At 35.2% G+C, this 16,242-nt stretch overlaps 1 protein-coding gene across 11 annotated transcripts in view; it reads left to right on the top strand.

The window, feature by feature from the left end:
* The window catches only part of DMD (dystrophin), a 1,090,817-nt gene that overhangs the window by 384,547 nt on the left and 690,028 nt on the right, over positions 1–16,242 (top strand). For all 11 annotated transcript variants that reach the window (XM_048288642.1, XM_048288670.1, XM_048288700.1 and 8 more), the window contains 2 exons: positions 7,887–8,010; positions 15,521–15,608. In XM_048288642.1, the coding sequence (XP_048144599.1) occupies positions 7,887–8,010; positions 15,521–15,608 (212 nt within the window). The remainder of the gene's footprint in view (positions 1–7,886; positions 8,011–15,520; positions 15,609–16,242) is intronic.

Genomic DNA, 16,242 nt, shown 5'->3' with positions numbered 1-16,242 from the left:
GGATGTAAAGTATAAGGCCACTGCTATAAAGGAAAGCATTATCTTAATTAAAGCTAAATTAAGGAGGATGATTTTTTTAGAACCTACTCTTTTAATTCTTCAAGAAAATTGTTGCTATATGTATCATTATAAAACTGGAGGCCAATTGGCAGTAGAAGTTCCTTTCCCAGCTACTATATATTTGCTGTTAGCATATATTTTCCTTCTTGTTCGTATTCTTTTAATTTGCCTTAATACTGAAAGTAAACTTGGCAGGGTACAGCAAAATACAGACTTCATAGTCATCAGGCAATGAAACTGCCTGAGGGCAGGAGTTAGCTGGATTATGGGAATTGGTTTTGTTCCAAACTACCTTGGTTTATAGAAACTGATAATTATGTGTTGCTAGAGTGTTTTAGCTGATGTCTGTCTAAAGCACTACAACTAACAAGTTTATATATAAATCTGACTGATCCTTTTACAGAAAATAGGATATATTATCAACTTTGAGACTAGGATTGCTTGTAGATATATAACTGGTAGATCTGCTACCAAATTTACAGTGTGTTAATGATTTTTTTTTACCATGCATACTAGGTTTCAAGGGTTTTTGATTTGTTTTAATGCTATCTAAAATATGTGCATTCACTATATAATTTCTGTTTATCTTTGAGATAAGAGTCAAGATAGAACAATCTTTAGTTCTGAGTCTTTGCCTGGGATGACTTTACATAAGTGAATAAGTTGTGGTTTCTTTTAGATGTGTAAAATCAGAGTCCTTTTCATTTCTGCACAGGTTAGACTTTTATTTTGATCTGCTGGGAGAGAAATCTGACTTTTACAAGGAAAAATGGAGTTAATTGTTTGATACACTTTAATATGCTCCAACTATTGTGTTGTGTGCTGAAATTACTAGATTTGCTTTAACAATGCAATTGCACCAGCACATGAGAACTAGTCCAGGGTGACTGTTATACCTATGAGTGGATCTACATTATGGCAATGTCCAAAGTAAATGTTGGAAATGTCCACAGCTGTGCAGCAGGATGAATTATGGTTGTATTATCTGAAGGCAGTGTTTCTCCATTCAGATAATTTTTTGGCATTTCTAACTGAACAGAGAAAAAAACAAAAAAAAACAAACCCCACAATTTATGTACCTTTAGTCTGCAGAAAGTCCACGCGGATGTTCCACAGTGGGAGGACCAGTCAATAAATAGCTTCAGAAAAACACTTAGACAGTAAACTTTGGGGAAGAAGTTTCATCTTAGAACAACAATTTTTGTGCCTGTTTTTAATTAATATGTAAAAATGTAGTCCTGAAAACAAGGACATTTAATAGTATGTTGCTGTCTTTCTCAAAGAAAAGAAAATATAAATTTATACTAAATCTAAGCATAATAATGGAAGAAGAAAGCTTATCTTAAAATTTGGGTGCTCAGTTAAAAAATCTTTGTTCATTGGTGACTAGACACCTTTTTGATCAATGCTTTTTTCTGATGTGAGAAGAAGCATTATATTTGAAAAAACAGCCAGTCATTTATTTTCTGGGTGCACTGTTGGCCACAAGATCTTTCAGGGTTTTTTGTTTGTATTCAGTTGTAGCTGCACCCCACGATAAACAAAGCCCACAGTGATGCATGCCTTTTGATTTTTTTAAGTAAACGAAAAGAATGGGGGTTCTCAACCTACCTCTCCTACATTGTTCTATATTGCGTGTGTTTACAGCCAAAATTTTCCCTGAGCCCTTAATAGCTAATAGTTTATGGTTATGTGCTCTTTAGTTTTGGTTTGATAAAAAAACCCCTAGCAATTACTGAAGCTTCCAAAGGTAAATAACCAGACTGTGTTGGCTGCTTTCTGCAGCCGCAGCACAACACACTGCATGCTGTTGCTTGGTATTTTGGGGCTGGAAGGAAAAGACACATTGGGGGTTGAGGCCTTTTTGAGGTGGTGAGTAATGCTCCCAGGTTTTGCCAGCTTCTTTCATCTCTTCTCAGGTTTTTGGCAGCATTGTTTCTTTAAAGGAGTATATTTGAAATAAATGCATCAGGCTTCATTGCCACATGCTTGGAAAGATTTGTGCTCCAGATTTGCTTTGCTGTGAACTAAATGTTTTAGAGATACTAGAAACCTCTTTAAGGAGGAAGAGTATTTTGGCTACTCAGTGAATATTGTGTTAGTGTACTGTGTAAGAGTACAGCCTCCAGTTACTAAGCCAAGGAGAAAAAAATGGATGGCTAAGAGTGAAGCATCAAACTTTCTAGAATGTGTTTTACTTTTATATTTCCAAGTGTTTTGTCAGGATTGAAAGTATAAAAATCTCTGTTTAAACTGAAGAAATTGAGAAGAAGCAATTTGATTTGTAGACCAGTAACATCCGCAGGACTGAATGTCACATTTCCATTGCTCTTATTCACTGCGACATGGATGCATGGGAAGGAAGCTGTTGATTTTTTCTTGCCTCTTAAAGCAAGTTTTTGCCATATGTGATGGAAAGCAGAGATAAGAATCAGATTTGATTTTTTTTTTTTAATTTCTTCCCCCTCCATTCTCCCCCCAAAAATCTAAAACTGCTTCAGAAGTAATGTTTCAAAATGTCAGAATAATTCAGGTGAGTTAAGTTCTGTTACTAGTCAAAGAAAAGCTCCTTTTCCCAAAGGAATAAATTTGAAACTGAGAAAGATAAAATACTTGGAGCTGTATAATAAGATCTTGAGAAGTATGTATTAAGCATTAGGGCTAGAGATAAATGCAACACAGCTGAGGTTATGGTATTAAAAAAAACCTTGTAGATGGGAGGAAGGGATGCAAGGTAACATTTGTTTTCATGGTATTTACATATTCTGGGAAAAACAGGTCAGTTGCATATCACAGAAAAATCTGAAAATTGCTCTGGTCATGCTAAGTTTTTAAATAGCAGACAGGTAAGAGTTGGTTAATATTTAATTTAAACATATTTTTAATATTAATGTGCTTCAATAATGTCCAAAGATACCTTTCTTTGTAATTTGGTAAATAGCTTTTTACATGCTTCTTAATGTTTCCAGGGAAGGTCTACTTGCCATAACATTATTATTGGTATAATGTTAATCTGAAGATTTGAAAGAGACTTGATGCCCTTTGAAGAGCAAGGTGTGTTAAAAAGAGTATAGTTGCTCCATCTAGTGTTTTTTTCATTTAACAGCTGTTAAATGAACTTTTTGAAAAGAGAGAAGACCTCACTTTTTTGAAAATTATTTTATTTGGGATTCCAATGCTTCCTTATTTAGAAAAGTTTGGATTTTTGTAGGAAAAAATGTATCAAAGGAAAAATTATAATGACTTTATAATGTTGTTTTTGGTAGCTATTGTTTCAGATATCCCCTTTCTGTGCAATTAATTATATTAGTCAGGACTAGATTGTGATTGTTTAGCACTTCTGCAGCCCCTCCATTGGGTTAACTGTTACTCTCTTCCAGAAATGCAGCTTTTGCCCTGGTATTGTTATCTAATGATAGGTAACAAACCCAAAAAGAAGATGTCTTCAATTTTCCTGGTGCTTTTTGATATCAGTATGTCTGTAGCCAATTCCAGAGGAAAGGAAAAGGTGACTGAGACACAACAGAATAGTTTTCTGTTTCTTACAGGGGAAATAACTAATCAACATTTTCACTTGGAGTGTAAGAAGTATGGGTATGATGAGGTCTGTAAACATGGACACTTCTTAATGCTTATTAGTTTTAACCCTTTATACTTTTTGTGAGGTGAGCAATGGATTAGTGACAAATAACCAGAGAATTTATATTCTTCACATTTAGCTCCTGAAATTACCTGCAATATTATAGGAGTGGTGCTGTCAGCACTTGCTGCAGGCCGTGATGACTGGGTTTAAAAGTACTCTATACCTAATGGTACTAGTGAAGTTTCTGTTGGAGATACACACTTGGGATTGATTAGTATTTCTTTTCATGCCATGGTGTGCATTACAGAAATGAACAAGTCATAATGTGGAGGAGGCTAAACTGAATAGTATCACAAGTGTACAGGGAGGGTCAAAATGTCATTCCAAAAGGAAATAAAATTATTTGACAACTAAACTAAAAAAGTAGGAAGGTAAAAGTAGTTGCTTGGATAAATCGGCTGTTCAATTAGAAGATGAGACCAAGTCTATTTATCAACTAATGGCTCATCAACTACAAATACAGAGGAGGAAGACAGACAGCAGGGAATTAGATCAGAATAATTCTTCCAGTGGGCACCCTGTACTGTAAAGTTGTTCTTTGATACCTTCTAGGCAGTGAAGAGCTGCAAGCTGAGAAAGACCTCTGGTGAGCTGGGGATTTCAGTCCAGGCATGGAAACAAAATAATTCAGTAATGTGGTTCTTGGATCAAAGTTGTATCATTCCCTGCCAACTCAAGATGTAGGCAAATGGTTTTATGTCTGCCCAAGATTCACAGTGGTGACAGGCCCAGTGTGATTTTTGTTTGGGGAAGGAAGGGAAAAAAAAAAACAGACGAGCAAAGGAAGTTGTCAGGCAATTCCTGTCTGTTAGAAGAATAAAGTACTGAAACCACCGTCTGGCCATGGTAGCAGTAACATAGTAATGTAGTTTAAAGATGAAATTCAGTCAGTTTAGAGATAAGATTATGTACCATGATGGCCACATGACAGGAAGATACTTCATGCCTCGTGTTCCTATGTGAACTTGTTCAACGTTGAATTTGTTTCTATATCTATTTACTCAAAGCGTATTTTAAAACCATCTTCATACTTTTAATCTATGCCAGTCACAATTTCATGGAAAATTCTCCACAAATTGATTTTCTGGATCATCCTAAGCCATATGTCCACTTCAGACTCCCATTCCAAACTCTCTTACTATGATCATGTATTTGTTCAAAATTTACTCCTTGTTCTGGCTTTCCTTTTCCATATTAAATACACAATAAATCTCAACTTTGAGGCATTTCACAACTTAATTGCATCACATTTTTTTCCTTCTGTGCATGGAATGTCCAACCCAAATACACACCACAGCAAGATACTGTAGTCCTACTAGAAGTCCCCTATCTAATAAAAAAAAATTCTGGAAATCACTAAGCAACAAGAGAAAATTTGTTTATATTTCACAGTAAAATCAAATCTCCATTTGAACTCAGCTGGCATGTGCTAGCCTGTAAAGAGAGGGCTGTGGGACCAGTAAAAATAGTATCTCCCTTGTGGAACAGCAGAAGAAAAGACTAACTGGAAAACAAAACCATGACTTCTGCATGAAGAATAAATCCACTCCTTCAAATTGAATTTTTAGGTGGTTAGCGTGCCAATGTGCATGTTAATTTAAGGTAGTATTTAAAGTAATTTCTCAAGTGAGTTTTGGTTTAGTATCTTCCATGGATCTATTTTTACAAATTCTACGTGAGGTGAAGTTTGTTGGGACAGAAAGGTAGTCTTGCACTATTTTATGTCAAAAGTATTGTTGCTCCTAGGAGATTTAAAGACTCTATTTATACTTTGATATCAATCTAGACCTAATATAATTTTTAACTGCAGCTGTGCTCAGAAAGGAAGCATACAATCACTAAAGCAGAATGATTAAATGCTATTTCTACCAATGTTTCCTCCTTTTACACAAGATGAACATGACAGTGTTTTGTTTGTTTTTTTTTCATACTGAGTAAAATGTCTTTATCTTAAAAATATTTATGTACTGCAAAAAGGTACTTAACTTTTATGTATTTTAATTATCTTCTACCCCCCTATCGCCCTTTTTGAACAGGAGGCTTTGTTTCTGACATTATATTTATCTCCAGAAGAAACTGCAAGTGACAGAGCAATCTGTTATGTGAGATCAGCTTTGTCATATCAGAGAATCATATCATATTATAGAATGCTTTCAGTTGGAAGGGACCCTAAAGATCTGTGCCTAATACTCACCACCATCTGATGGTCTCTGGGCCATGAGATGTGTTCCTAATTATTTGTTAAACTGTCAAAACCGTCCCAAATGCTCCCATTCTTCTTCCAGGTGTTGCAGAGGCAAGGGATAAATCCTTTTTTTTTGAAGAATTGATCACTGATAAATGTTTTTCTCTGTCAATTTCCATCCTGTGCCAGGGTAACACCAGGCTATTTTTCAGAGACTTGGTCTCACTAATCCTACTTGCCTGCAGCTTCAGAATAGAACAAATGCCAGAATTCATACAATTGTACCTGCAGTCAAGGAATTTTAGTACTCAGGGACTGCTAAACTTGTCTTCACTACTGTCAGATGTCTGGTGGTTTGTGATCATCAAATATACAGTTATTATTTGCAGAACAGAGGATAACATTTTACTTCAAGAATTGCAGTTGATTTAATGATCAGAAATAAAGCTGAAGTAGGAAGCTCTTAACTGACTGTGGAGTTCAAGTTCAGGGATTAGAATCTGTTACTGGCACGGACATTCCTTGAACCATCTGGGAATTTTATTTTGTCTTCTGCCTCTGGATCTGTAGTTCTTTATAAAACTGCAGATTTCTGCACTTTCCATTACTTCAAAGTCACATTTTTTCTCCTTGAATGATTATTCAAATAGTATTATCAGGAATTGTTCTATCAAAATTATTCCTAAGAGTTTATAATTTGAAAATAGAATATTGGACTGAGATTAAGGTAGTTTGTGATTCTTTTTCTTTTGCTTTCATTATTTATGAATACAAAAAATAGCAGTGGAGAAGGAAAAAAAGGGAATCATAAATATTAGCTCAGGCATGGAAATTTTTCTTATATGCATTTTTCATTTCTGTATATGTAGATTTATATAGCACCTGGTTTTACCTTACCTCTTTGTATTTTAGAAGTATAAATCCTTGTAAAAATGAAGTCTATTTTTATAAAATAATTAAATTCATCCAGGGGTATAATTGTTGTTCAAGTTACTGTTTTTAGTAGATTTTCAGTTGTATGAAAATGATGCAACCTATAGTCACAAAGCAAACTGAAAGATAAAGCTCATTATTTTTTCCCCCAGGTCTTTCTGCTCTATTGTGTTTACTGTACTGCTGCAGAAGGAAAGTCAGCTGCAAAAGGAATATAAATATTAGAACATACAGTGCAATAAAGAAATGCAATCAAGCAGAGAGTGTGGCACAACTGAGAAAAAATATTGTCTGAAGCTTCTTGTTTTAGAACCTACAGTAGATACTGAATCACAATTTCAATTTTCTAGACATTAGTAATCTACATAGATACATTTTGAGACATTACCTTACGAGTGGTTAACAAAAATTAAGATCAGCTTTAAAGGAGTTGATGAAAGAATCCAGACTGTAGTAAGGAGGACTGTGGAGTAAAAAATTAGTTATAAAGTAAGTGCAGAGAGTTGGGGATCTTAATTTTGGTTTCTAAAGCTTTAACTGTAGAAAGTTGTACCTGTTGATTGGTAATTACATTCTACAACAAATTTGAGTCAATCAGAAAAGATTCTTTCTTACCATCAAATTTTCTGCTTGAATTTCCTTTATAATATCATCATTACAAGCTGGGACATAAATCTCACAGGTTTGAAGGTTGCATCCAGATAGGCCTTACATCCTCAGCTCAGCCAACAGACTTGTGGTACTCTCTCTTCACTGAGAGGCATTTATTTCATGTCTTCCAAAAACATCAGCTTGAAAAATTAGAATACTTATTGTGAAAATTATTGAATCTGTTCAGCTGTCAAATTAGGGTCTTAAAAATGGAAAAGTTTCTAAATTTTATATTTCTAAATTGTAGGGTGAATACTTTATGAACTCTCTGATGAGATATGGGAGTTTAAAACTCTCTTTTTCTGAGAGAAATTGCTGTTTATTCACTTGTTTAAACAACCATGTTTGCTGCCAATCCTGTTTTCACAAACTTAGTGGAAATTGAAAGTCGTATTACACATTTCTGTCTCTCAGGTTTGACTCGGATTCGACAGAGCTCCACAGCTGGATGACCCGCTCCGAGGCAGTGCTGCTGAGTCCTGAGTTTGCCATCTACCGAAAGGAAGGGAACATCTCAGACCTCAGAGAAAGAGTCAATGTAGGAGAAACTACTCATACATATGTCTGTTTGTATTAGCTTGTCAAAGTTCTTTCAAAGTCCAAGTTTAAATGAGCTCAAATGCAGACTGACAAGCATTGATTGTCCAGAATAAATTTAGAGGTGTTCACTGTTTCTGTGAATTTCACATTTTGGCACCAAAATTCCTACGCAGGCTGTCTGAATACATAGATTTTTGTTGTTGTTTTTGTTCATACATATTCATATTTAATTAAGGTATTCTAGATCCATGAAAGTCTTAGGTAAAGTTATACCAAAGGCTATATTTAATGTCTTAAATGTGTAACATCATTCTCTACTGAGAGCTTAATTTGACGTTATACATGCATAAATCGGAGAACATGAAAAGTGTCACTGTAGTGGATGCTAAAGAAAATCGATATCTATTTCCTTTTACAGTGCTGTAAAATATATATGGCAATCACCAGTTTCCACAGAGATTTTATTGGGGTTTTTTCCCCTCTATTTTAGTACCATATCAGAACCAAAAACTTTTCTGCCAAAGTGAATAGTTCTGCCCTGCTTGAGAAGTAGCTATGTTTGTGTGTATGTGTGTGTGTCACAGACTGAATTACTGAATTTAGCCCTCAAAAACGAAACTGTTGCAAATTTTCTTCCTTATTTAATTTTTGTGGATCAATGAAAAAATGCCCATCTTTTCCAAGTAAGAGAAAAGGGAGTTTTTTATAATTAGCTCTGATAGTTGCATAGTATATTATGGAACGTCATTAAAAAATGTGCTGATACATACTCCTAGAACGCAAAAAAATGGGACAAAGTTTCTGGATTGAATTTAGATTTGCTTCTGGTTTTTCTGATTGTCTGTTTTTCCATCATAAATCAGCTATTATAAGATGGAGGAACATGGAATTTTGTGATTTTAAGTGTGCATTTTTAAATTCCATGTTAAATCATAGGTTTCTTGCAATAATTTTAGTTATTAATATTATCATAGTATGAGTGCTAGAAATTATCCATTCTAAGGGAATATCTTGAATTAATTTATGGCACAACTTCATTTTTATGTGAAATATACATGCATATACATATATATGCAGACTGGATCAAACACACAGAGTAGATTTGATGGGTTCACATGCTTCCATACTGAGTTAATTGGATTCATCTAATACTTTAATAGCTATACAATTAATTTTCCAAGTGCTCCAACCTAAATTTTAAAAGAAACAAATAGAAAAAAAGAAACAAAACGCTCATCTTCCCTTCATATATTCACATTTTGACGAATGTATTCATTTCAAGGATGAAAATTAGCTCATCTTGACTAACAAATTACACTGGCTATCCACACTGTCAGGTTTCCTGCCTGTTCTACCTCGTATTGTCTAAGACTTTATAAAAGCATTAAAGGATCCAGGAGCCTTCCTCCTTCTTTCCTTTCTTTGCTTTTGAGAAGGTGGTGGTTGCTGCAAGTAAAGGGGTGGAGGTGGCTGAACCACAGGACCTTCTTTGGTCCAGCTGGAATTCTACTAGGTCTTGCCTTGCCTTTGCTGGAGCTGAGGAAGAACATTGGGGCTGGGAGGACACTACCTACCACATTTATCCAGGCCTCATTTCAGCTGGTGAAAACACACATAGTACTGGAGAAAAATGGGTGGAATTTGTCCAGTGCATGAGTATTTAAAGTTTGAATTCAAGACACTAAAGATAGCAGGAGATATTCCAGATGTTCCTTTGATCTCCCTGGAAACTTAATAACTGAGAGTTGTTAAAAAACAAATTTCCAGCTTTTTTTTTTTTCAGTAAAGTAGAGCAGAAAAGGATCTGTTGTTTATCAAAAGAGCTCTGAGACAAACCAGTAATTCTACATAGATATAAGAAAAAGCAATATGTATCCTTCATTCACATTGAAAATATTTTTAAAGACCAAGACCAGTTTTAATTTCACAGTGTCATTGCTTTTAAATGAACATTTTATAGAGCAAATAAAGTCAAATTTAGAAGTTTCTAGTTGCTTTAAGGGAGAAAACATTCTGTTACATGTATTAATTTGATAGTGCAAACTCTGAAAGATGGCACTTGACAAATGGCTACATGGATTCTGTGTTGAATGGTTTTCAGTTAGTGTAAGTCTTTGAACACACTTTTTTAAAAAGAAAAAAAAAAAAATCAAATTTTTACAAATTCCAGGTTTTAAAACTTGTCCTGACCTGACTTTTCCTGGTCTTGTCTCTGTCTCTATCCATAAAATGAGAGACAAAGCAGAAAGTACTCTTCAGTTCATTGATTTGAACAGTTTCATTGCTGCTTGCTAACACTTTTAGTTATTAGTTCTCTCAAAACGAGCCTCAAATCAATGGAAAATGAGGTAGTGTGTGTTTTAACATATTATAATCTCTAGTAAAATTGTAGAAGGCATATAAAAAAAGAATGAAATGCAGAAAGGGAAACATATGTGAGAGATAATTGAAATAGATTTTATTGTACTGTTGTGCTTTAAGCCCAGCTGGCAATTAAGCACCACTTGCTAAACACCACTTGCTCACTTCCCCCCACCCACCCCAGTGGAATGGGGAGAAGCAGAAATACAACTTGTAGGTTGAGACGTTGAGATAAGAATAGCTCAATGACATAAAGTAAAATATAATAATAACAAATAATGATTTTGATAATAAAAAGAAAGAAACAAACAACAGGTAAGGGTTGCACAATACAATTGCTGACCAAGGCGAGACCCCAACCCTGAACCCAGATAAGCCCCCTTCCAGATAACTCCCACAGTTTATACACTGAGCACGTTGTTCTACGGTGTGGAATATCCCCCTGGCCAGTTTGGGTCACCTGTCATGGTTATGTTCCCTCCCAGCTTTTTTTTTTTTTTTCGTGCATCACTGGCAGAGCATGAGACACACAAAAAAAGGCAGTCTTAGGATAAATAAAACGTAGCAAACCCAAAACATAATACTATCAATATTATTCCCAGAGTGAATCCAAAACACAGCACTGTCCCAGCTACTGAGAAGAAATTCACTGTATCCCAGCCGAAACCAGGACATGCACTGACATCCATAGTCATACCTCAGTGTTGTACTCATAAAAGCATGCGTGTGACCACCTACACATGTGTGCAGAAATCCCATCTTGCCCTTGCTGGTTAATCATTTGGGGTTTTTCTCCCATATAACAACATATATTGGTATATCACAGGACACCTGTGCATTAAAACTGCCCTTTATTCCCTACCATAGCCAGTGCTGAGTCCTAGAGCCTTTTTATGATGACTTTCTTTTCTGCTGCTCTTTTGGGGACAGGTTACTAGTTCTGGGTTTTTTTTCTTGTGGCAGCTTGCTCTTGCCCATCATTTTTCATGGATGAGGGGTCACTTCCATAAGATTTAGCAGAAGTGCATCTGCTGCATGATGGGGGGACAGAGACGTTGGAAATTAAATCCACAAGGAAATTTCTTTTGCCATCATTGGTGATTCACAAAGTGAAAAAGCTTGCTCCCATCTCAGCGCAGAGGGGTCCTGGGGGAGACAGAGCCAAGAGCAGGCTGTATGAAAAGCAGTGACTTGGTTTACTAAGCCAGCTGTTCTTCAGATCCTGGCAGGAAATTAGCCTTTGGCAGATGTATTATGTAGCTTGAATATATTAGACATGTGAAAAAAGTCCATTCCTATGTCTGGGGAGAAGAAAATATTTATATCCCTTCCCTGATACAGAAGAAGGATATTTACCTTACTTGGGCAGGCAGACTGCAAAGCCGTAAGAATAGAAGTTTCATTGTTGAACAACCATACTCCTAAATAATGGAGACATCCATACATTAATGCTGTAAATATTGTTATGCTTCATCCCACCATAAATATTCTACAGTTAGCGGGTGTATTTTACTAAAATCAGACCTAAGAATGACTCAGGACTTCTTTGTTTTTCCTAAGCTATAATGGGCTTTCAGTATTGCAAGTTCGAATATATGAAGGTTCAGGTGCAAAAAAACCTCCACAATTTCAGGTGTTAAATCCTGCTTAGTAAGTTGGATTTGAGACTATCCAACATGAAAATGGAAATAAAACTCCCTGAAAGGAGTTTTGGTTAGCCAAGAAGAAGCACCTAGAAATTCAGAATCAAAGATAAACACGAGGAACAGATGTAAGGGAAAATGTCAGCTATCCTAGACAATTAAATTTGTTCTCTTGGCATTCTCAGAAGCCCCATTCTAATATGTTTGTTTTGTTTTAGTGACCTTTTCCAGGCATGCTTTCTTGGGCCTGGATATTTGGGAGCTGAATCACTGTCAGAGGTGGTGATGCTAATGTTGTCCTCTCTGCCCTCAGGGGTGATGGGTCACCATCACAGGAGGTCGGAGTACTGCTACCCTGCATCCTTTCACAGAGCTCTCAAAGTAGGATGTTGATTTGATATATGAATAACATCCAAATTTCTCCAGCCATCAGTATTTTCTAGATTATGAAGTCACTAACTACCAAAAAAAATCTCAAGGTCAAATAAAATGTTTAGGTTTGTAAAAATAACCTCTTTGCCTTTAGCTAGCATTTAGCTAAAGATGAATTTATAATGTTTTTCAATCAATTAAAACTAGACTATAATACAGTTGCACTGTCTCTTACAAAGCAGTCCAAAGGAGAATTAATCTCTGCTTGGACAAAAGCCTGTAAAGTTAACCTTTCCCTCTAATATTGGTATCTTTTTTTTTTCTGAAAAATATTTTACAGAAAACAAAAAGAGTTGAAAAAAAGGGAAGTTATATATTTGGAAATATTTCGAAGTGGCTTAGGCACTATTGTCAAAAAGTGTCTATTACTATGTACAGAAATTAAGTTTCAAAACTTCACAAATCCCTTCAGAATGATCCCATTCTACTTGTGTCGTAAATGAACCTGGATCCAGAGTATGGTTCCCTTCAGTAACGGAAAAAATGAGGAAACAGCCAAAGAGATGGATAGATGAGAGCTGTCTCCAGGACTACTCCCTTCATTTCAAAGCATTTTACACAGGGTTATGGAAATACATCTTCTGAGGGTCTTAAAAATCCATGACACAGTTTGCAGGTTTGGCAATGGCAGACCAGGCAGCCTAATGGCAGGACCATTGGTCAGTGTTTTGGGTAACTAGAGTGAATTTCCTCATTTCTCCCCATATCACATCATTTGTCCTTGAATGAGAAACCAAGAGTTCAGTCTCTCTTCCTTTGGTTAGCACTGTGCTTTCTGTGTGTAAGCATTTGTCTTCCTGTAACGAGTATTAGACCTTCATTTTCATAATATATGCCAATTACATAAAAATGAATGGAGAAAAATAGTTGACAGAAAGCTTGATACATGTGAAATCTTTTGTTTAAGGACTCCACACACAGTGCTTATATTTTCTACCAGGATCTGGGAATTTGAAACTTTCAGGAGAGAGGTGGACATTTCTCCATGTTTTCCTGCACACACAGCATATCACTGGGCAGTGAAGGGTTGACTTCCACAAGCTTTTAAGTCCTATCAATTCTATATTTTAAAAAAATAAGTTTTAGCATATTTTGTGAAGTTTTTTTAAATGATTCATTTCTGCTCACTACAGTTATACATGTGATAATTACACACCTGGCATTACTGAAGGAGTAGAATTATATTCAGTATATTTTAGTGTTTTAATGATTCCTTTGAGTTCCCAGTATTTATTCTTATGTTAATTTTACCTGGCATTATAGACAGAGTAGTTAATTAAGATTCTGTAAGAGATTTTGGAACTCTGCAGAGAGTTGATTTACTTTTTAAATTTGGAAAATATTTAAATTTTTCTGTGGAATGGTACAAGATTTTATTGACCTACAAAAATGACAGATTATTCATACAGTCATCTTTAACTTACTTGGATTAAACGTCATAATATTTCAATGGTAATTTAGTGATTTATTAATGATATATTTATAAAATTGAAAATATTTTCATCCTTGATTTTTCTTGAAATATATTTTCTTTATATATTTTATTTATCCAAAATTGTTTTAGTGAAAGCATTAAAAAGAATCTTTGAGATATTGTTAGAAAGCCTGCTGTTTAACCATTTCTGTATGCACAAATGAATAGCAGTTATAAGTAGGCAGAGGAAAAGTATGAATTTAATCAAAAATTTCTCTTTCAAGTTTCTGTGCCTTCCTCACCTATGAAGTCTTCCAGGGAGCTGCTTCTTATTAAACTGAGCAAGTTTTAAACGTCACATTTTAAAAGTTATTTTAAGAGAATTTATTCAAAGATGTTCATAGTCATTCCATATGGGTGTAACAATCTATTTGAAAAATAGTATTTCCAAGTGTTAAGTGTATAAGGTTATTTTACTAAATGCATTCTTAGATACTTGCTTGAGCTTTCTTCTCAGTTTAAGGAACCTTTTAAAAGTCTTGCAGCATCTACCTTTGCTGTGGAAATAAACAGAGTGATGGGGAAGCCCAGTGAGGTCAGCCAGGGCCATGTGTCATGTTTCCATATACATCATGTAGGATTTGAGGGGATATATCCTCTTGTATGTGTGTATCTGCTGCAGGAAAGTGAGGGGCTTGATTTATGGGACACTGTGTTGGTCAGGATCTCTGGGAGGTATATAGTCTGTTTTATTTGTGGTGTCAAACTGGACTCTGGCCCCTCGCTGCCTCTTTGAGCTTCTAAATTGCACCTAAATTATGCAACTAATTTAGTTTAAAATCAATGAAGTGACCTCATGATGTTAATTACAAGACAGCATTGATGGGCTGTTGGATCTAAAATAAATTTACTTTCCACCAGTATTTATACTGATCCTAAATGATAATTAAATTTAGATTCCTACTATATCCTGTAATTTTAGCAGCTGGCCTTTAGTAGGCCTTACTAGCTAGCCTGAGTGCTGGCCTGAACATTGGTGAGCAATTTTTGCATGCAGAAAGGTGAATCAAGAGTATTAAATACAATGAATAATGAGAATCCCGTATTAAATCTTCAGTTAAGTTTCCTTCTTAATATCCCATTTATGGATGTCTGCTGCATATGGTCTTATATATGCATTTTACAGTTGTTTTTTTGTTTTCAAACAAAATAGTAACATAAGCAATCAAATTTTATGTGGGTTCGATACTGTAGAATGCTGTGAATCTCTGTGATTTGGGGAGAATGGTCAATTTTTGCTTTTACCATGAAAATGAGCATATCTATTCTTCCACATAGAATTTCTGTTGAACAAATATGTTCTTTCTGAAATACTGTGCTTTGAATAGCTCTTAATTTCTGTGTTTTTTGTTTGTGTGTAAAGTACTGATGTGTGTCATTTGTCAACTCCATTGTGTTCTCACTCTCAGTTTTTGTATTTGACTGACTCCCTTCCTGGTGGTTTGTGGTACCTGCTGCTTGCATTGCAAATGGGGGGACCGGCAGGGCAATATGACAGGTTAAAAGGTCTCAAGAAATCAGAAGACATCATTGGGATTAATTACTTTCTTATTAAAAATCCCTCTGTTGAAGCACTCACCTTTCCTGTCATGCTGCAGGCCATCCAGCGAGAAAAGCCTGACAAGTACAGAAAACTGCAAGATGCCAGCAGATCAGCTGAAGCCCTGGTGGAACAGATGGTGAATGGTAATTACATGGGAGTTGCTTTAGATAATCTTCTTAGGGATTTGATAAACGAACACGTTCATATTTATCACAAGAATTATATTAGCACATACTGTCTAAATGGAACGGTAAAGTGATATTGCCTTATATTTCTTTTATTATTTCTGAATGTTCAATCTGTTAATTAGAAAAGAGAAAAAAAAGTATTGTCACTTTAGTACCATGCAAAGAAACGTGTGTGAAACTCACAATAATGAATTGTATATTAGCAATCTGTTCTGTGCAGAGGCTTAAATTGTAATCTTATTTTCTGAGTACTCTAAGCTTCGAAGTATATTAACACATCTGAGTTAGAGAGCTCTGAAGGCATTACTTTAACCACCTGGGGAAAAAATACTTCCTGACTTTTAATATACAATGTATGTTTTGTAATATATGTATTGCTGTAAGGTTCTGCATCATAGAAAATATAACATTTTATTGGGATTTGGAAGAGATTTTTGGCATTTAGTTTTTTGAAGATAATAATTTACAAAACTTATACTACTCTTAAACAAAGAAAAATAGCTGCCAGGGGTTTTTTTTGTTTCTTTGTTTGCTTTCCAAAGAAATTATTACATTATGCCATTCTTTTGAACTTTTAAATAAGGGAAAA

The sequence above is a fragment of the Corvus hawaiiensis genome, chromosome 2, assembly GCF_020740725.1.
Source record: "Corvus hawaiiensis isolate bCorHaw1 chromosome 2, bCorHaw1.pri.cur, whole genome shotgun sequence".
Taxonomy (NCBI): domain Eukaryota; kingdom Metazoa; phylum Chordata; class Aves; order Passeriformes; family Corvidae; genus Corvus; species Corvus hawaiiensis.
This window is presented reverse-complemented; position numbering and strand designations above follow the sequence as displayed.